The sequence below is a fragment of the Aulostomus chinensis genome, chromosome 17 (assembly GCF_037954235.1).
Source record: "Aulostomus chinensis isolate RoL2024-O1b breed Wild chromosome 17, RoL_Achi_v1.0, whole genome shotgun sequence".
In the NCBI taxonomy this organism is placed as follows: Eukaryota; Metazoa; Chordata; class Actinopteri; order Syngnathiformes; family Aulostomidae; genus Aulostomus; species Aulostomus chinensis.
The window spans coordinates 7,955,001-7,976,918 of NC_141336.1; the positions used below are offsets into that span (position 1 = coordinate 7,955,001).

General features: G+C 42.3%; 2 protein-coding genes across 5 annotated transcripts in view; one reads left to right on the forward strand and one right to left on the reverse strand.

Moving 5' to 3' along the window:
* arid4a (AT-rich interactive domain 4A) overlaps positions 1–17,097 on the forward strand; it is a 52,248-nt gene extending 35,151 nt beyond the window's left edge. The window contains exons 9-25 of one of the 4 annotated variants that reach the window (XM_086183132.1): positions 1,403–1,482; positions 1,570–1,646; positions 1,824–2,023; positions 3,229–3,301; positions 4,531–4,625; positions 5,405–5,502; positions 6,578–6,818; positions 6,937–7,169; positions 7,367–7,528; positions 8,070–8,151; positions 8,502–8,712; positions 8,894–8,959; positions 9,759–11,279; positions 11,384–11,488; positions 11,731–11,883; positions 14,426–14,572; positions 14,860–17,097. In XM_086183132.1, coding sequence (XP_086039258.1) covers positions 1,403–1,482; positions 1,570–1,646; positions 1,824–2,023; positions 3,229–3,301; positions 4,531–4,625; positions 5,405–5,502; positions 6,578–6,818; positions 6,937–7,169; positions 7,367–7,528; positions 8,070–8,151; positions 8,502–8,712; positions 8,894–8,959; positions 9,759–11,279; positions 11,384–11,488; positions 11,731–11,883; positions 14,426–14,572; positions 14,860–14,963 — 3,648 coding nt within the window. In that variant the 3' untranslated portion in view covers positions 14,964–17,097. Of the gene's footprint in view, positions 1–1,402; positions 1,483–1,569; positions 1,647–1,820; positions 2,024–3,228; positions 3,302–4,530; positions 4,626–5,404; positions 5,503–6,577; positions 6,819–6,936; positions 7,170–7,366; positions 7,529–8,069; positions 8,152–8,501; positions 8,713–8,893; positions 8,960–9,758; positions 11,280–11,383; positions 11,489–11,730; positions 11,884–14,425; positions 14,573–14,859 lie in introns of all 4 variants that reach the window. The other 3 variants (XM_086183130.1, XM_086183131.1, XM_086183133.1) reach the window with 3 other exon arrangements.
* Positions 17,098–17,322: 225 nt separating this feature from the next.
* On the reverse strand, positions 17,323–21,648 carry timm9 (translocase of inner mitochondrial membrane 9 homolog). Its single transcript, XM_086182278.1, has 4 exons — positions 20,312–21,648; positions 19,703–19,780; positions 19,454–19,549; positions 17,323–18,733 (listed from the first exon to the last, which is right to left on the reverse strand). The coding sequence occupies exons 2-4, from the start codon at positions 19,739–19,741 to the stop codon at positions 18,599–18,601; spliced, it is 270 nt and encodes an 89-aa protein (XP_086038404.1). The 5' UTR covers positions 19,742–19,780; positions 20,312–21,648; the 3' UTR covers positions 17,323–18,598.
* Between the last annotated feature and the right edge of the window lie 270 nt (positions 21,649–21,918).

The window sequence follows — 21,918 nt, forward strand, 5'->3', positions numbered from 1 at the left end:
TATCGATACATTGTTGCAGCCCTACTCATCAGAGCTGTTGGTGTGGGCAACATGTGCACCCAAGTTGCATTATGGCTCACCAAGAACACCATCCTGTGTCATTCGTGTCAGTCCTAGTCCTAGAGTTAATCCGAGGGTCATCCTCTGTTCCATCCAGTTTATTTGAAATGGAGGTTTTCAGAAATGCCTATGTAATCAGCTCTGTGTTAATTTCTCATGAACTCTCTTCGATCCACCTGTGCAAGGTAGTCAGTGATTTCTCTGGGACATACAGTAAGTATGATCGCCAGAAAGCCATCCACCCATTTCTGTCTCATGTAATCTTTTTTCAGGTTGTTCACTATGATGTCTGGAGGCTGCAGAATCCTGTCATCCTGCTGGAAATGTTGGCCACATCTGTTTACAAAGCCTTCAGCTCTTTTTCCACACAGATGTGTGTAAATGACCCCTGAATGCCTCCATCACCAGCAAGGGCATGTGGACATCTGTCCAGACACTTTTAATCCAGTCAACCATGCCCCTGTTAATACAAATTCTTCTTGCGCATTTTATGAAAAAGCACTAGAAGCCTATCATCTTCTTATAATTTCATGGCATCGTGGTGAAATACTTACCTGTGTGAAGCGACTGCCCTTTTCTTTTCATGAGCCTGCAATACCAGCTAGTGCAGCCACAGAAGTTAAGCTCAGAGCTCAGCCAGGTCTTTTTCCACCTGAATCGCTGTCATGCAAATCAGTATTGACATGCGGATCAGACACTTTCTTTGGTAATCAGTGCACTCACAAACTATATCCTCCAGCTTCAGCAAAGCATTTTGTCTGTTGGTGGGATTTTTTTTTTTGGTACATGTTCTTGAGCTGAGCTTTTGCCCACCACTTGTCACTGACGAACTTCTCATTGTCGTTGAAATTTCATTCTCCGTGGCATTTACCAGTTTGTTAAGTGAAGTACATGACAGGAAGTTTTTGTGTAGCTTTATAGCTCTTTCTAGAAGTTTTCACAATGTTGAGGTAGGTGAGGCAAGGTGTCAAGCTCGAGTTAGTAGTAGCTAATACACATTGACATGAGGACATACAAGCACGCTTTAGCTCACAGCACCCTCTCCTGACCATATATGGCACATTGGCAAATCCTCCTTTAGATGTCTCCAAACTTAATCTCTCACCTCTCACTGCATCTTATTGCATTTCTTTTTTGAGTGACAGATATCAAATTATTGTTGTCTTATTTACCAGTCTTGTATAATGGAGGCATAAGAAAGGGAAGGGAGTAGGAATATATAAGTTTATGCCTCTTACTCTTTCAAAAAATTCTCATGTACTTAAACACATACGATTTTCTTATGCACAGAAGGATAAAAAATGGATAAGGCAAGAAATGTTTGTTGGTTTATGCTGTGCAGGTGGTGTCTCCAAGCTGTAATGATGAGCAGGTGGTGAAAAAGGATCAGTGCCTGGTGAGGTCCTTCAGCGACTCCAAGTTGTGAGTTCATTTTGACTGTCACAATTGATTTTTGATTAGAAACAATTCGGTACCTTCTGTCTCATCCTCTTTCTCTTTGCCATAAAGTTATACAGTGGCGAGGAGACACGTCCACCCTGTAAATTCCATCAGTATTAACAAGTCTGAGCTCTCCAACAGAGGAGGTGAGCAACGACTGTCTGCACTTTTCTGTTGCAACTTTTAATCAACTCTAATTTACTACTGTTTTTGTTTTTTTCCCCTTTTATCTCATTTCACTCTTCTGCCACCACAACTTCAATTTTTCTCCCTCTCTGCCTATCATCTTCATTTTTTACTCCCTCTCCTCATCATTCCAGCAGGTTTTGAGGCTGCCCAGATGTTTGCGAGACGCAGGGAGATTCCAGAGGTATGGAAGATGGACATGAGTCAGATCCTGGACTCATCCTCCAGTGACGATGAGGACTGCAATGAGGGGAAGGAGAGTGAAGAGGAGGAGGAGGAAGAGGAGGAGGAGGAGGAAGAAGAGAAGGAGAAGAAGAAGAAACTCCTGAAGGAAGAGGTAAGAGACTGATGTAAAAATCAGATGAGGGAGAAGGTGCCATTTGTCATAAGCAGGCGTGTATTCAGGGTTTGAATTATGTGGGAGCCATCAGGAGCTGAGCTCCCATAAGGAGGGCAGTGAGCTCCCACGAAGGCAGTTAAATCTTACATCTGTGTGGGGGCCATGGCCAACAACCATGCTTTAATCGCAAATAATGCATTTTTCAATGTAATTAGTATTATTTATATTATTGAGATGAGTAGACTCATTGACGTGCAGTGTTGAATTTTGTACAAAAAAGTGGGCTTCTGTGTGTGTCTGTGTGGAGCAGCGCAATGGCATCAAATTTATGCCAAAAGTCCACCGTGAGCATCTATTATGCTCCACGCGTGCATTATGCTCCATGTGCGCATTGAGGCACCTATTTTAATTCACCACGAGTGTGTATTATGCTCCATGAGTGTGTATCACACCCATGCGCACATTGAACCTCCCATGTGCGCACAATTCAGTGACCATGAGCGCTGCTCTTTACTGCAGGCACAAAAGCCAATAAATGTGCGCATGGGTTGCAGCTGTCTGTGCTCTCGGTGTGTTGATCTGCTCACTCGTTGATCTACTCCTGCCAAGTGTAGAAAAAAAGCACAGAAACAATGTTACACGCTTGTGGTGAATTAAAATAGGTCCCTCCAATGCGTGCGTGGAGCGTAACACGTGCTAGTGGTGGACTTTTGGGGGTAAATTTGACACCATACAGTGCCCACTGCTCAGTCCATGTTATTTTGCAGCCTTTTCTGATAATAACATATGTGTATGTGTGAGTGAGACCATGTAATTAGCAGTGAACTGTCTTCACATTTATTTTTAAATGCCGGTGGCATGGCGGCATGACCTTTTCTTCAGGTACGCAGTCAGCAGTATTTTATTCTGGGTGGTTCTGGTTTTGGTTTGTTTGTTTGTTTGTTTCATTTTATGGAGTTTATGATTTTATTGTCATGTTTTTTCAGAGTTGAGTAAATTATGGAACCAAATTTTAGTTGTTTGATTCTAAATGATAATAAATGTCACTGTGTTGATAGGCCTCAAGTCAAATCAAGCCAAAATTGTATGATAGCAGACTGTGATATCTGAAAGCATCCCTGTAATATTGTATCTTGGTGAAATTTGTGACTTATATTGTGATATATACTCACCTAAAAACCTGTATCTGTGTGTCCCTGTAGCCTGACGAAGAGTTGGACCCCGAGGAGAGAGATCATTTCCTGCAGCAGCTGTACAAGTTCATGGAGGATAGAGGTGAGATGTTGCCAGGCTGTTGTGGATGTCTACACTAAAAGGCTGCTGTCATCATTTCAACTCTTTACTTTTCTTATCTAATATCAAGAATCATTCTCATGTGGATAAGAGAGCACAACATTAACTGTCCTGAAAAAACATTGCCAGCTCTATATTTGTACTCCAACACTTGATTTGCAGTTTTTTAAGTCTTTTATTTGTTGTGGTCCTAGTGCAGCTTTTCCTCCTCCTGTGTGTCTCAAACAAGCTGTGTCTTTTATGCATCTATCCTTAAAGGCCATATTTAAGTTCAGATGGGCCAACTTAAAGGTGCACTAAGTGTTGTTGCCTGATGTCACTTCCGTTGACATTCGTTGTAAATACCAAATAAAAACAAGCAAGCAAGCTCGCCCTTCCCCCCGTGGAGGAGTGACAAACTATTACATTGAAAAATGACTTGCAAGTGTCATAGCTACGACGCTATTCATTTGACTCTGCTTATTCCCCAATTTAAGCATACGCACTAACCCCCCCATCCACAACCATCTTGTTGGTGATTGGCTGGAACGTGGTTTGTCATTTTTATGTGCACATCCCATGCACTCAGTGTTTGTTTACCGTCTGTGAGCCCTGTGTTTTTTCCAGACGTTTACTGGACTTTTTCAGAGTGTATTCAGGGGGCAGGCAGCTCGTGGATCAAGGGGAGATGCCTACAATTTGAGACAAAAATAAAATTGCACTGAAACCATGCAACAAAGCTTAGTGCACCTTTAAGAAGCCAAGGTCGGATTTATGAAAACCTTTTAGTCTTATTTTTCTTCACTCACTGATATTGTACATTTTGTCTTACACTTGATTTTGGGAAATGTCCTTCAGAACTATCTACATCACATCAGAGTAAATTTAATAGATGGCAGCTGTCCATGATTAGCATGTAAATATCCCACCAAATCCCCACAAAAGGTTGCAGCGTACCCAGACATCATGGACATGGCAACATGGAAATGAAACAAAAAATATGGGTATGTGCGTCAGCTTTAAGGGGTTTTCAAAGACAAGTTTAATGTCTTAACAGTGGGTAAATGAATTAGGCCCAATTTGCGGCTGATCTTATATTTCATTCAGTGTGGTATTTAAGTGGTTCTAAAGTCTGGTGCACGCTGTAAGAACTGTCCAAACACGTATATTTACCTGAAGAACTACTCCATGTTAATCTGTTTGTTCTGTGTGTGTGTGTGTGTATGTATCAGGGACACCCATCAACAAGCCTCCAGTGTTGGGGTATAAGGACCTGAACTTGTTCAAGCTCTTCCGACTAGTATACCAGCATGGTGGTTGCCGCAAGGTAATGACTGATGTCCCAATACTGACAATCATTGATGTCACATCCTGGAGTCAGCCTAATGAGTTCAACTTTATTTGTGTAACAGCGTCTGTGCAGGTCAGACTGACATTGATCATTCAAATTCCACTGCAAAGAGAACTGAAAAGAAAATGTCCGAACGGTACCAAAGCAATTTACAATTCAACAACATCAAACAATAAGCATCACTTAATGTGTTTACATGCATAGGTGCTATAGTTGATTTTATATATATATATATATATATATATATATATATACCATTAGGTCCTGTATCTATATATCTGGAGCCTATCCAAGCAGCCGTCAGGTGGATGGGGGGCCGGTCCATCGCAGGGCCAACACATATAGACAGACAACCATTCACACTCACAGCAACGCCTACAGTCAATTTAGAGTATCCACTTAGCCTAGTCCCCTTTTGCATGTCTTTGGACTTTTGGAGGAAGCAGGAGTACCCGGAGAGAACCCACACAGGCACAGGGAGAACATGCAAAATCCACACAGAAAGATCCCTTGCTCAAGCCGGAGCTCGACTCCGGAACCTTCTTGCTGTGAGGCGACAGTGCTAAGCACTGCACCACCGTGCCACCCCTTCACACAACCACTTCTTGAAAGCATTTGTGGTTTAATTCAACCTTTACTTAGGAGCATGAAAAGAAAAGCCAAAGCCTGTGTAAGCATGTTATGCCTTTACGATTGTCCCCACTGATGGTAACACATATTGGTTATTTTTCCTAAATGTATCCTGAATGTGTCAGATTGAGAGCGGGACCGTGTGGAAGCAGGTCTACATGGACTTGGGGATTCCAATTCTCAACTCTGCAGCTTCCTACAATGTCAAGACAGCCTACAAAAAGTAAGAACATGCCTGTTGTCCCATGCAGGGTTTCCATCAATGTGTTTTTGATTCAGCCTCACCTCCCTGTATAATTCCTGTAATGTTTCAATAATATATTTGAAAAATGGTCAGTCAGAATCCATCCATTTGATGGTTACGCAAAGGACCTACACTGTTGACATTGAGTGTGAAAAGGATTATTTTGATATAGGCTGTGCTTGGCAATGTACCGCGAGTGACAGAGGAAGCTGCGCTAGTAGCGCTGCTTAGTTTGTAGTTGTAGTTATACATGCTTATGTGTCGTGTGCAAGTTTTGAACTTGCAAGACTCTCTCTGGGCTACACAAGAATCAGGACTAACTCGTGTTTTGGATTCTGGCATGATCGACAGCTGATAAGGTAGGGAAGCTTTTTAATAAGGACCACTGGAGGAGATCAGAGTTGTTGCCGAAAGGATGCTAGGTTACTTCGTTGTTTGTGTATCTGTACATTATTGAATGCGGTAGAAAGACTATTGGCTGTCATCGTGAACCCTTCATTGTCATGGAGTTATTTGTGTGGCAGAAACCAAAGGCTGACACAGTGTGACCAGATGATACTGCCCCTGTTACTTTACCAATGCAACTAACATTAGTAAACATGCATAATAAATGTAAAGTATAGACCATAAATAAGTAAATAGGTGACTTGGCCTGAGGGGTGGGGGGAAATTCAGTCAAATGATTTTTTTCCACTTTAATCCCTGTGTCCAACTTAAGACAATTCCTCCAGATGCCTTTCCATTCTTTCTTGATGGATGGCTCTTTTACTCTGTTACACTCATGGCCTATACGCAGGCCTATATAGTTATTGCCTATACACCATTTTTTTGTTGCTTTACATAGTCCATTTTATTCACTCCTAAACAGTTGATGGAAAGGCATTTGATGCACCTTTGGTGTGTTGGCAAAATTTCCAGTTTGCTTAAAATTCACCTTTCAATGAAGTGGAACACTGACTGTATAAATATGGATAAAATGAAAGTCCTAATGTATCAACAGCTGCCATCAACCTTTGTCACCCTGACCTTTGACCCAGCTGCTGTGCTTCCTCAGATACCTGTATGGTTTTGAGGAGTACTGCCGCTCTGCCTGCATCACTTTCAGGACCATCCATCACAACAACCCACGCCCCCCAAACACACCTGTAATTCAGAGGACAGCAAGGGCAGAGATTAAAGACTTCTCTTCACTACCACTGCTGAAGGTTGAGCCTGTTGATGACAAGATGGAGGAGGCAGAATCAGAAAGTGACAGCGAGAAGGAAGACTTGCAAGAGAGGCACTTGTCCCCAAGGGTGAGTCCCTGAAATTGTGTCACTCTTAAATTTAATATATTCACACAATGTGAATACTGTCTTTTTTTTAAGCATCTATTAGTCACCACAAATATAATCCCCATTCCATTTCCAACAGGGGAGAAGGAAGTGTGCAAGCAGTCAACTGAAGCCAGAGAGAGAGACTACCTCCAGACCAGAGAAGAAAGGAGGAAGATCAAGTGGAGGAGGGGAGAATGAGGAGCAGAGGGAGGTGAGGAGACGCAGCAACAGACGACTGGATGAGTCAGAGAGAGGCTCTGATGAAGAGGATGATGACGAAGACGATGAAGAGGAGGAGGAGGATGAGGGGGAGAGGAGGAGAGGGGACAGGTGAGATAAGGATGAAGATGTTTGTTACTATATAATGAAATAATTTATTTAAATATCTGAGCACGACAGGTAATATTTCAGTTTGAGTTGTTTGGGAGATATAAAGGTGAAGCAGCTCCCACCAAAACGTGTATGTGTGTGTGTGTGTGTGTGTGTGTGTGTGTGTGTGTGTGTGTGTGCGCGCGCGCCCATTTCAGGAGTGAGGGGGAAGAGGATGGCGACTCTGTGACGGGGACAAAAGTTAAGGTTAAATATGGTAGAGGAAAGACTCAGAAGATCTATGAGGCTCACATCAAGAAGGCTGATACGGACAACGGAGAGCAATTCTACTTGGTGCACTACTATGGTTGGAACGTCAGGTCAGTCTGAGGCCAAGATGGCAGACTCTGATGTGAACCCAACGACTATTATACCCCTTTCACAATGAACTAAGGTGTGTCAACGCGGGTTTTTGTACCTGCGTTTGCTTGGCATTAGGGCGCATTCAAGCTCCCAGCAGACACGGGTCTGAGCTCCCGCTGTAAGGGCTGTGTGCCTGTGTTTTTCTCTCTCGTACATTGCGCTGACAATGTTATCATTACACAAAAAAGTGCACCGTGTCTCAAAATGCTGGTGATGTCCCCATAAATCACCGTGTCCCATACGGTTCCAGAAATCTGCCGCAAGATCTGCTCTTCACCGCAGATGCCGAACAGCTTGCGGACTTCATGATCTTGCCAGTGCGCTGCCATGATCGATAAAAAGAAGTGAAGATCGCTATACAAGTTGTTTATAAATACGGTTGCGCTTGGGAACTCCCACCAATCGGAGTTCCCAAGCATAGATTAATTCACATTAAAAGTGAAACAGTCCAGTTGACTACAACACAGCACTTAATATATCTATGTGTGTACTCAACAGGTATGATGAATGGGTGAAGGCTGACCGCATCATCTGGCCCACGGAGAAAGGAACAAAGAAGAGGCAGAGGAAGAATGTCAAGGTGAGACATAGTTGCAGACATTTTGTCAGGTCAGGGGTCATGTGACCGTGTCAAGGTGATGAGTGTTGATACTGAGAAAGGTCTTGCATGCTGGACTGAAATCTTGTCTGTCCAGAGCATGGCAAGCTTCACTGTCCAATCAGCTGCAGGGAACCAGAGCAGCAGTGGTGCTAGATTACTGATTCTGCATGATCCCATTCGACACCATAACCATCAGACACGCAAGGATCAAGTTATATACCATCAGTGAACAATATGAAAGCCAGATCACCTTAGCAACAGCCTTAAACACTGACTGTATGTTCTTGTATGTTTTTGGCCTATAAGATACTGAAATGTTGTGTCCTCAGCAGAACAAAGAGGACATGGACAAAGAGGAAGAAAAGATACCAGTGACAGCTTTGGCGAAACCGACAGGAGTGAAGCGAGGCCGACCTCAGATCAGGACCACGCCCACCAACTCAGCAGGCCGCAGTGTCTCCAAAACACCAAGTAGTGAGGGGCGGTCCAACGGCAAGAGCAGCAAGGCAGAGATGTCATCCAACATGGCTAATGGAGATAGTAAGAGACACTGATGAACAAGTTTCACATATGGTGACTGTAGTTTGAATGCTTTCAACATAAGTGTTCAAACTCATCTTGCCACATTGAATAGGCAATTATGTCACAGTCTGCAGGTCTTGAAATGTCTTTAAGACTCTGACTTCACTCCCCTCACATTTTTCTGTTTTCCTCTCTGCAGACACTCCTCGAACCAGGAGAACCAGGAGGTCATCTGGCATGTATGACTCAGACAGAGCGTCCAACGGTGAGAAAAGTTTTTGTTGGAATCAGGGTTATCCACTTTGACATGCAAAATGACATGCATATTAACGCCTGAACTTGGGTTGGTTCTTGAACTTAGCTTCTATTTTGGCCTCAACACACTGTTTACATGTCTGTATGTACTGTCACTTAGTGGTCTGACCATAGCATCTCTGTGCTTGATGCTATGGCACCACTCACACAGTTATGAAAATACTGGGAAAGTCTTAAAATCAGAATATTGCTACTCAACTTAGAAATGTAGTTAAACTATTGTTGGTGAGGCAGGCTCTGTGGCAGTGCTGATGTGTACATGGTTTTTGGGAACTGTAACCTCCACAATCCACATGGCCATAAATAACAAACTTGAGGAAGACTGCCTCCCAATGACAGAGTCTTCCTCCTTGAATTTGAAACAAATGAACACAAACTGATGGATCTCCATTTAAATGAATGCAAGAAGCTCCTTCCTTACCACAGAGCCTGGTATGGTCTGAATTGAACCTTGCCCTTCTACCAACTGCACTACATTCAAAGCCAGTTATGCAAACTTTAATACCTACTTATTGTCACACATGCCATCTCTCACTAACACAGCTGAATCACACAAGAGTTTTATCTGATGACATCACCACAGAGCTGTACAGGGAGAGTATCATAGCTTTTCAATGTCTAACGTTTAACATTTTAATTTTTTCCGATACATTTTCATCTCTTTTTGTGTGAAGAATATTTGATAGCTTATCTTATTTATGAAAAAAAAATGTCAGTAACTAACTATCCCCAGTCATCTGTCTTTACAGAGGATTCTGGGAACTCATCAGATGACAGTGAATCAGAGGACCCACCTGATAAAAAGCCATCGCCATGGCGAGGCAGGACTGATGCTATATCCTGTCTAGAGGAGGAGCATAAGGTGGTGAAGGAGGAGAAAGTTGATGAAGTGACATCAGCTATCATGAACAACACTTCAACCCCGGTAACTACATGTCAGCCCCCTGCTGCTGCCACACCGCCCAGCATACCTCAGGACAAAATCTTGAGCCAGTCAGAGAAGAGGGGGGCTGAGCAGGGGGTGGAGCCTACAGTGGAAGCTGCTATGTTGCCTGTCAACCTTGATAAAGAAATCAAGAATTCTCCAGTTCAAGAGCGACTCCCAAAGACGCTATCTGTCCAAGACAGACAAAACAAGATATCTGTGGGACAGGAACAACTTGCCAACATGTCTCCCAGCATAACGCCTCCTCAACCTGAACAGCAGCTTCAGATTTCCTCCCCCCCGCGAGACGACACCAAGGATGATGACAGCAGAATTGCTCTTCTGACCTCCCCTAGGGTCAAAAGTCGTAGGGCCAATCTGAGGGAGACGGAATCCGAAACTCCACCTAGAATCCCTCTCTCAAGCCCTACCTCTGCCATCAGCCCTTCCCACACAGCAGCACTGTCTTCACCTCCTCGCAATATCTTGAAAAGACAAGATGAGCCGATGGTTGTCCTCCACTGCCTCCCATCCCAAAGCCTCCCCCTAGTGTCTCCCACTGCTGCCTCTGAAACTGATTCTGCCACTGAGGAGGAGGAGGAGGAGGAGGAGGAGGAGGAGGAGGCAGCAGTGGCAGTGGCGTCACCTGAGGAGATGAGTATATTGACACTTAAACGTAAATCAGCGGAGCAGAGAGTGATTGACAAGAAACTTCACTCTGAAAGGCGGCAGGAGGAGGTAAGCCCTGCGTCTCTCCAAACCCCCATCACTCCTCCCAAGGTGGCAGCTGGATCTCCACCCAAAAGCCTCCCATCACCACTCCGCCGAACGGAATCAGAAAAGAGGAATGACAGAGTGTTGAGAGCAGAGGATGTGATGAAGGAAGGGTCAGAGGAACATCTGAAGGAGGAAGAGGTACATGCTGGGACACCTCCTCAGGGTCCAGTTGCTATGGGGCCTGCCCTCAGTGAGGAGCCACAAATGGGTCCGGAGGCCCTGGTCTGTCATGAGGTGGACCTGGATGACCCAGACGAGAGGGATAAGCCCGTTTCCTCGTCAGAGCATCTCCTCTTGATGATGAGGGAACAGCAAAAAGCCCCACCTCCACTACCCCATGTCCTCCATTCCTCCCCCCACCTCCCCCTGGCTCACGTCAGATCCTTCCTCCCAGCCCCCTCCCCAAGCTCCACCTCCTGCCCAGTGGAGCTCCATCTAGCCAGGGGCAGTGGCGAAGAGGAGCGGGGAACGACCAATATAGAGCTTGAGGGAGACGCTGACTCCAGTCCTGGGTTTGATGGAAGCACGTCATCATCCACCTCACTGCTGTCACTGCAGGAGACAAGAGGTGAGTGTCATATATCTGATTATGCAGCCACCACAGCATGAAAGGCCATACTCAAAAAACCCTTCTTGTTATCATGATTAATTGGGTGACTGTTGACCTATCAGGTCAGAAGAGGGTGATGGATTGTAATTCCAGCCCTTCGGCGAAGAAACAGAAACGCAACCAGAAGCGAACAAACACAACCGGAAAGGTGGAAAAAAATGGAGCAGGTGAGTAACTCGAGGTTTATGTCAGAGATGATGTCATACACAGGCAATGAATTATCTGTTAATGCTAACTTTTTAATGGAATAACAGTTAGCAGCAGCTTTTAATTTAATGTGGTTTACCATCCAAAAGGATCTGAGGTGTCAGATGGTATTTGTTGTTATATTCTGTTGTGTCAATGTGAAATGCACTTTCACATAACTGTTTCAGAATTTGGTCCAGTAAAATGGTCTCCTCCCCCTCAGGTCACAGCAGTGACAGCGAGGACCAGTCACGTGTGTCTGCTATTAAGTCTGAGAAGTCTCGCTGTCCTGGACCATCGTCTCCTCCTTCACACAGCAAAGACAAACAGAACTTCCCTTCGCCACAGCGCACATATAAGTGGACCTTTCAGCTCGGTAACATCCCCACTGCTATAAGTTTATATTTGAGAATGTACATCTCTGCTGTTTGTGCTTTTTCTTGTTTGCTGTGATCAAAGAACAGAGATCTTGAGAACCATGCCCCTAACCCCCCTCCCCCACAATGAACAGAATCCTGAACAAAGTGGGGACTTGGAATCCTCAAGGGTCTGCAGAAAAATGGTTTGTGTCCTTGACAGTGTCCCTAATCTAACCTTCAAATACACTTTCTCTCCTCGTAACTAGAGAGAGTTAGTGTTCAGTCTTAACATGCTGGACAAGGTCAAGGTAAACGTTATTATACAAGTATGGAAATTCATGTGTTCACCATTGATGTTCCATTAAAAACATAAATACAAAAAGATTAAAAGAAAAACAAGGACAAGACAGAGCAGTAAGAACACAGAAGGGACATAAAAGGAATGATATGTGCACTGTCCTAGTTTTCAAGTTTTTAAGTCTATTGTTGTATGGTCTGATTACTGTAGGGACATAAGATTTACTGTACCTAGTGGTCCTGATTTTCCTTTGCAGGAGTCTGCCATTTCACCTGTGGCTTCTTAAAAAATTCTCATGAATAGGGTGGGTTGAATGATTACAGATTTGTCCTGTCTTTTTTAAGCCTTTTTTAGACACAGAATGCACCAAATTTGCAGCCAGGGAGAGGTGGGAATTTGTGAAATGGAGGCGTAATATTCCTCTTTCCAAAAAAGCCGCCACTTGTGTAGGTGTAAACATGTGACATGCAGCGCGATGTTGCGCTTGAACAGCGACATACAACATATGTGTCGGAAGAATATTTAGCCCCGTGACACAGTCTGGCAAACCTTGCAGTGTTCCCAGTCCAACCTCCCTCTGCCGCTGCTGCTGCTGTTGTGGTCACAGACCTGGTGGTACTTGATTCATAAATTTTTCAACTTGCTGGTGACTTGTGTCTTCATCTGGTGATAGCCATGTCAACAAAGCTCCTCCTTGACCTTTTCATACAGCAAGCCATCCTTCACAGTCCTGTGAAGTGGTTATCCACGGTCCCCTCAGCAGTGATGGTTAGCAGCTCACTGATCTCAGTGGCTCCCCAGTTGCTCATCTTGCTGAATTGATGATGCGTTGGAAGAATATTTAGCCCTGTGACAGTCTGTAAGTTTCAAAACAGCGATTTGCCGCTTAGGCTACCAGCAGTGTCAATGTTGACATTCTCTGAGGTGTTTGATGCGGGAGAACCAGCAAGTGTTATGTTTGCGTCATCATCAACACTGCCGCCCACCTCACAACTAGCCTGCACATTGACGGCTTGGATTTACATAGCAATGGAGATGGCAATAAGTGTACCACCGGAAGAGGAACATTGACGGGCAAAAATTAACCACCAATTTCCCACACTCGGTCTAAAACCTCAGGCCACAAAAAAGATGGGCACATTGGCAGATTGCTGTCTAGTGTAAAAGCGCCTTTAGACTGAGGTCATTGTACAGTTGAGCAACAGATGCCCGATCAACTCCAATTATCTTGCTTGCTATTTTAACTTTTCTTTGCAGTTTCTTCTGGTCCTTAATATACATGTTACCAAAGTCACAAATAAGGCCAAAAGATAAGACTCTACAGGAGAGATTTGCAGGGACCATGTCACCGCTTGCGCATGCGTCGCGTTGTAGACACAGGATAAAACACTGTGCATTGTGAGGAGCTTCCTTGTCTTTATCAGTGGCCACTATCTCTTCCTTTGGCCTGTTTATGATACCAGTGGTATCTGATGACTGGCAGGGCGTATGTGTTGATGGCCCTGACCTTGTTCTTCCCATTGAGCTGATTTCTCAGGACCTGCCTTACTCTTTGGAGGTATTTGGCTGTGGCTGACCTCTTGCTGCCACCTCATGGTTTCCATTTGCCTGTGAGATTCCAAGGTACTTGTAGCTGTCCTGAACATCTGCAATGCTGCCTTCTGGTATTTCAGCCACATCTGTTCTGATCATCTTCACTCTCTTTGCAACCATCCGACCACACTTATCTAGTCTGCATTCTGATGTTGTCGCTGTAGATCCTGGTGATGTGGATCAGTGAGTCGATGTGTTGCTCATTTCTGGCATCAGCTTGATGTCATCTATGTCGAGGAGATTGACTTGTGGTTGCTGCACTCCAGAACTGCTATCATAGCCACTCTTAGTGATGATCTGGCTGAGGGAGTTCAGACTTTCACACAACAGCAGCAGGGATAGTGTATCATATCATTTTAAAAATGTTTTGCTCCTCATTTTCCAGATTTTTTTTTGTCAATTCCATGGTAACTGTTTACCCCCCCCCCCCATACTTGTGACATTTGGGTGTGTTTTTGAATTAATTCTAAAGAATGGCAAAAAAGGCCTAATTCATGACAATATGAAACAGAAAAAGAAACCGAAAGTTTGGGAGGGAAAAAAGAATTGAAGAACTGCAACATTTTGATATTGTAGATGAGTAATGACTTGTGTTTAAATGATCAGAAAATGCAGGTGCAAGTGTATTGGTGCTAGACAGACCTGACCTCATTTCTTGTCCTCCTCAGATGAACTGGACAGTATGTCAAGCACAGAGAGGATCTCCTTCTTACAGGAGAAGCTGCAAGAGATCAGGAAGTACTACATGACCCTGAAGTCAGAGGTTGCCTCCATCGACAGACGCAGAAAGAGGCTAAAAAAAAAGGAGAGAGAAGGTAGGAGGAGTTGGGCATCCATTAATTTCATTTAATGCAGATGATACTGTTATTCACATCTGTCCCTGAAGTTCCAAACCTTGAAGTTTTAAGATGTTTAGCCTAAAGTTTGGTCTTGTGAAATGCAGATGAAGAACTCAGTTTAACAATTTCAAAAATGTCGATCTGTTCAAGTTCATTTCAGGCACATATCCTTATCTATATATTTGCTGTTTTAAAGCTCTACAGGACGGAAGGAAAGTTTGGTTGACTGGTGTTTTTGTTTTTTTTGTTTCCATCTGTCTCAGTGTCCAACACAACAGCATCCACCTCATCAGGCTCCTCAGACACAGGTATGAGTCCGTCCTCAGCATCCCCCACTCGGAACACTGTGGCTGTGGAGTGCAGGTGATGACGCGCCATAGAGGACCAGCCCTCTCCCACATCGCTTTCCTCTGGTCAGCTGCACGCCCTTCCTGACTGACTCTGCTGACTTCCTGTCCATTGAAGGCGTGTCTTCATCAGTCTGAACTCCACTGACTGATGCAGTAGCTGATGGGACAGCCATGAGAGAAGGATGGAGCGTAGGGGATGCACTCACCTAACCTCTGTCCCTCCCTTCACCTATTGACTGACTTAAGAAAAATAGCTTGATGTCTGTTCAGCCGCCACAGAGCACTTCTTTCTCCTTTCCTCCCTCCCTCCCCCAAGTGTCCTCAGCACTGCTGCTCAGCTTCATCAATTTAAGATAAATACATCGTTTGAGGGGTCAGAGGTTGCCCATTTAGTAGAGTAGAATTAGAAAGCAGCACAGCTCATTATTTAAATTTCTTGTTCATTTGAGATTTACTGCAAACTTTTTAGGAAAAAAGTGTCTTTTTTATATGGAATCAGAGCTTTTATTTTATTATAAAAAATTTCATAAAAGTTTCTGATGTCAACAGGAGAGAAAAAATATTTGTAGGCATAATTTGTCTTGCTTTTTTTATTACCATGCAGCAACTGCAATTTGCTGAATCACTTTTCAGATGGGAATTAGTTTTTGGGTTGTATGGAAGCTTGATTCTATCAGAAAAATAAAACATGAAACTTTGGGAATAAAAAAAATAAACCTTAAATCAACATGATTACATCAGATTAAATAATTGAATCAGTAATCATATCACTATTAGAGTTTACCTTCTAAGTTATTCTGATGTTGTAGTTGAATGACAATACAAATATTACATGTTTGACATCTTTAGTCACTCAATTGAAATTTGATCTTATTTCTTAATTGCCTTGATGAAGCAAACTTGATCTAGAGATCTCAATTTTGAGACTCAACTTCAATTTTAATGGTCTTGTTTCACACAGCATATTGAACATTTTCTGTTTTGAATGAAAGAATTCCTACTTCATTTCAAAATTTGACAAATCAAAATGTTTTCGTAATTTTGACAGGTAAAGTTTGACTGATTGTAAATGGTTTTGTCAATTTGGATTTGTCAGAATTTCAACTCTTGTTTCAAAGTCATGATATAATTAGGCTTAACTTGTTTGTCATGGGATTTACAGGTTTTGATTTGGTAAATTTGGAATTTGCCTTTCATTTCCTCTAATAAATAAAATAAATGATGTTAGACTTGATATCTTGTGACTCACAGTTGGAAACAAAGTCTTTGATTTCATTTGGTTACTGAATTTTTAATCTTAATTTCACAGAATAACTATTCATACGTAAACTGTAAAGTAAAGTTTGAGTTAAAATTCTTGTGCCTTTGACATTTTAACATTAACCCATTTTGGACTTTATATCTCAGCAATGAGTTCCAGTTTTGTTTCCAAAGCCCAAAATGCAACTTTACACCAAATATTCCCTGAATATAATACGTAAATGACAGTTTTGACTTGGCTGATTTTGAATCTTGCCAATGTGCTGCAGTAAATCTTATTTTTATGTACTGTTTTCACTATATAGCGTATGGAATTAAACTGAATTTGATATAAAGCCATATTCAGTTTCATGTATCATGAAGTTCATACTTTTGAATTTGAGTCACAATTTTTAACTCTCAAATTCTAGGTCTTTCAGTTTTCAGTGTTTCAACATAACTTGTTTTATTTCTCTGGCTGAGTTAATCTTCCATTAATTCATTGTCCTAGCTTGGTTCTGATGGTATCCTAGAGGATCTGTGCTGCTCAACTTCTTTTCCTTCATCTGTTTTTCTCTGTTTGGCTCGAACAGACTTCAACGCAATGTTTTTGTACATAAAAGCCACGAGTAAAGAAAATATCCCCACCTCCATGTATTTGAGAACTACATTTTACACACCTGTAAAGAATGATTTATAATATTTTTAAGAGAAGACTGTTTGTACTGTTGTATTATGAATTCCTCAGTTGTTTTTTTTCTATGTGGTGTTTTGCTAGCTGCCATTTGAGAGCGACAAGAGTAAAAAATTGCACACACTTCCTCCTGAGACGTGGTGGTGTGACATTAAAGCAGAGCTCTCTGTTTCTAATAAAGTTTTTAAATATGTTCTAACATGTTATGTCCTTTGCATTCACAGTGTTCAAGTGCTCAAAATTCTGTTTCAGTTACAACCAAATGTTTGTTTTCCAACAAAACAAAGCACTGACCTGCTGCTCGGTCAAAATAATCTTTCAATGATCACTAGGTGTCCTGCCTTCTGCTCCTCTAATAACGTGTCAGAGATAATTCAATGAACTTTATCACAAACAAGATATGCAAGGCAAGGCATCATCATGCAGGATTATTTTTTTAATTTCAAAGGTATCTCAATGGGTGCCTTGACAAAAATAATGTATTTATTTTGTTGAAATTAAAGACCAGATATGATCATTTTTAAAATTTTTTTAAGGCAAACTCGTCAAAAATTCATGTAGTACAGTTAGTGTGGAGTTGGTATAATCCCCCCAGGGAACATAATAAAAAATAACTTGAATAAAATCTGCCATCAACACATTAGACCAAAACCATGAAATACATGCTTTTGCATGCAGTGGGCATCTGTAGGATCAGTAGAGGTCAAAGATCATGAAAATGTGCAAATTGTCACAGCTGATGAGCGTTTTAACAGCTCATAGCACCCAAGTTTTTCCTCTTTCGGTTCTCAGACACCTGCAGGATGTGTCCAGGGAGTAAAGGGCCGAAAGGTTCCCATTATCACACTTGTACATCCAGGACACAAACATAAGCATCTCATGTCCTGCAAGTCAACTTTGTGACAAAATTTAGAGATTCAGGAGTTTTGATTAAGAAACTGATTAAAATCAACTGTTAAACCCACTTATAAACACCCCATCCATCCTTTAGGTCTGTCCAGAGGGCTTTACTACAAAGTAGAGCATCTTAAATTTGTGTGGTTTGCAAAGGCAAACACCTAAGGGATAAGTGATACCTCCTTCAAGTATTCACTCATTTATGTGCACATTCAAATGGAAATTCACAGCAGCAGGATGAATGGTGATATGTCAAAGATTGGATTGATCTGTGTGTGTGTGTGGGGGGGGGGGGGGGGGGGGTCAGTGTTTTTACCTTGTATCTAAATTCCTCATGTGCTCCTGATTAGATCTGTAGCATTTGTTGCCACAATGAGATATTCTCCTGAGAAGTCAGGTACTTCGTAGTCAAGAAGTTCGAATGAAGAACAGGCCCCTGGGGTGGTACTGAGATTCAAGATGTTCATTTTTTTCCACGAATGGGATGAACACATCAGAAGTTTGTGATGTTTAATTTTTTTTAAAAATACATGAAATAACATTACATGACAGTTCCTGTTAAGAAGTTGAAAAGGTTATAACTATGTTTCCCAACATGCTTAGACACTGAACAGCTGATATAATCTTGTTGTCTTTACCAGAGATACCAGAAACTTTGTCACCAAAGGACGAGCAAAGTAGCACGTTTCAGCGTCATTACTCTGATGGCAGATGCTCACAGGGTGGAGCTTCCAGAACATCAGCCGCAGTTCAAAGTCTGACTGAGTTTGGGTATGGACCAGGGTCAGTCTGGCTCGCCTCACCCTTCCTGTCTGGCTTAGCTCATTGTGGCTGTCCCAGCAGTCCAGCTTTGGCAGCCAGAGCCTCATTCTGCTGGATGTGATATTCCTGGAACCTCATGGAGATCCGCTGAGTCATCTTTAGGTACTTCTGGAGGCAAGATTCAGAGCAGCTGGACTAAGGACGAAACAGTACCACAAAATTATTGTCCAGTTACCTCAACACAATGTTTTCTGACTTCAGTCACACTTGTAAATAACTGACGTTGACTATCAGCTGACTTCCTTTATACATGAAATATAAAAGTACTTAGAAACATAAGAAAAAAGACCAGGGGTAAATTAGCAAAACTGTAGAAAATTACCAAATATTCCAAAAAAAGAAAATTTATTTTTTAAATGACAAAAATTAGACTTAGGCAAGGCAATTTTATTTGTATAGCCCGTTTTCACAAACAGTTTGTCTCAAAGGGTTTTACATGACATCATAACATCCTCTGCCCTTAGACCCTCACATTGACTCAGGAAAAACTCCATAGAAAACCCTTTTAACAGGGAAAAATCTGAGAAACCTCAGGGTGAGCAGCAGAGGAGGGATCCCTCACCCAGGACGGACAAATGTGCAGTAGATGTTACAGAGAAGAAAACAGTTTACAATACAAAATGTGGAAAACATGGAAATGTTAATAACAACTTAGATTTTCTTTATTTGTCATTCAACAGGAATTAGATAAAAATATTTCTTATATTAAAGGTCTGATTACTGAGAAGTAACTTCTGTGTGTGAGAGGGATGTTGCCAAAGAATTTCATTGTGCACCTGTGTATAATGACAACAAAGCTCCTTAAATTCATAATTCTTTATCCCATAATCATATGGCAAGATAATAACATGTTACCTCTTCTGGCTTCACATCCCGGCTGGTGAAGTCTTTGACACAGTCCATGAAACAGTTCTCTGTCACCTTATTATATGTCCCCAAAAACTCTTTAAACTGTAAAACAAAACAAATTGCTTCAGGTTAAATACCCCTTGTGGTCACTGCCACACCACCAGACCAAGAGTATTGAATAGGATCATAAATACATATTTAGGCTGTCAGACTGACGTAATACAGCTTTTTATTAATTTTAAATAAACTGGTTACCTGTTTGATCTGGTCGGACTCGGAAACCTGAACTGCCATAATGCAGAATCGCTGGCTGGGAAGAACTTGAGAAATATTCTGAGAGGCACCAATACAGAATAATTAATGATTACATACACATCTGATTTAGTTACAAACCCACCTAGTCACCGAGGACTCTAGTTCATTTAATCCTTCCTATTCTCTCACTGAAACCTGTAATGCCCCTGGGGCGAGGGGCTTATTGAAAGGCGCTATATTTATCAAAGCAGACAACGAATTTGACCATGTCGCTTAAACTTGAATCAAGGTGGCATTTTTCAGTGAATGTCACACGTTAAACAGTTTAAATTCAACAGAGGTCAGATTGATACATATTTAAGAAAACTCAGCTGTCATTTGTTTTTTATAATTTGATGAGCTCAAACAGAAATTAGATAAATATCAAGAGAAAACCTGAGAGATTGATAGTGATTCCCCGCTAAGCTAACAGCGCGAGCTGCTGTAACCTTGGGTGTTCCCTTAGGATTTTATGAAAAATTTCAACCATTAGCTTTGCGATGAACAAGTCGCACACAAACAAGAGTGCTCAAGCCCTCCAAGAGAGAAGTATAAGGGCTTACGTCTTACCTGAAAGTTTGTAGCTGGAGGGAACCTTCAGCAGATTGAAAGACGGACGAGACGCTCAACGGCACTTTTTAGATATAGTAATTCGAAGTAAAAAAAACAGCGATTCAACCTCAAGCCGAATATTAATGATTACTTATTGATATTATAATTGAGGGTGTATGCCCATATGATATCTGAGACGAATAACTGATATAGAAGCTGTACAAATTTTAAAGTAAAATCTGACGAAAGTTCACCCCGATAATCAAACCCGAAAAGTGCGTCACTGAACTGACTTTCCGTATCGTCAACGTCGTCAACGTCGTCGTCTTCTTCTTCTTCTTCTTCTGTAGTTTAATGGGGGTCCGCAAACAACTCTTAAATGCATTACCGCCACCTTCTGGACTGGAGTGTGGAACGGAACAGCCAACATTTCCATGCTTAATTCTAGTTACGACCCCTGTGCTTTCCAAAAACCGAAATATGGCCCTGTGCACATCCCCTGAACTCCTCCGCAACATATCTGAGTCATCTTGGTCCCTCCATACTGTGCTGTGTACAATAAAAGTCTTCACACCAGATTACTTTCCCCCTACCATCATCTCAGATTCTTGCGTGTACATTATTTGCCTATATTTCATACCTTGTCTGATTAAAAATTGCACATCCCCCACCACTTCCATTAGTTCTAACTTTACAATTGCTAGATTATCCCTTCGTACCAACAAAATCCAGATTTGGTTTGAGCCATGTCTCCTGTATAAAAATATCTCTTTTTGTTTCAAATTCATTGATGTATTCTTTGAATTCTTCTCCATTGCAATGAGACTTCTAGCATTTCATTGGAGTATGAACATTATGGAAAAAAGGACTCCCCTCCATAGTCCCTTCTCCTTGATTAAGATCTGTGTGTATTTTATCCCAAAGATAAAAACTTCATATTCAAAAACTTTGCTGTCGCATGCAATTATCTTGATATTTTTCCCTGTTTTAATTTTTGCTTACTTTGAACAGTTTATAGCATATGCCAAAAACAGTACTAGTTTGTCAGTCATGAGCCCTGTCCGGTGGTTTTGTTCACTTGTTTTGATCCATAATCTCCATTTGTTTTTCCTTACCTCGACGACGACGACGAAGAAGTCCGCAGTGCATTGTGGGCCATAGGTTGCCCCATAGGATGCACCTGAACCGACCTACAATGTGGGCGTGTTTAGGCTGGAATTTAGGTTGCGAAGTAGGTCGCTACTCACGCCAGTTGTGGTTTCAGACAGCCTACGTCGTAACAGTAGGTTGTAGGGTGCCACTTGGCAATTCGGACGCAACCTAGGTTGTAGAAGTAGGCTATAGCGGAAGGTCGTAGCAGTAGGACGTACATTGTCACTTGGCAATTCGGGCGCAGCCCATGTCAGGCTACGGCGTAGGGTCCGCCGTCGACGTGACGCAGAAGCATAAGCAGCTGTTGGTGGCGTGAACTTGGCTTGTGCATCCACAAGTTTTTAGGGGACGAAGAAGAAGTCCGCGGTGCATTGTGGGCCATAGGTAGCTCCGTAGGATGCACCTGAACCTAGGCGTGTTTAGGCTGGAATTTAGGTTGCGAAGCAGGTCGCTACTCACGCCAGTTGTTGTCT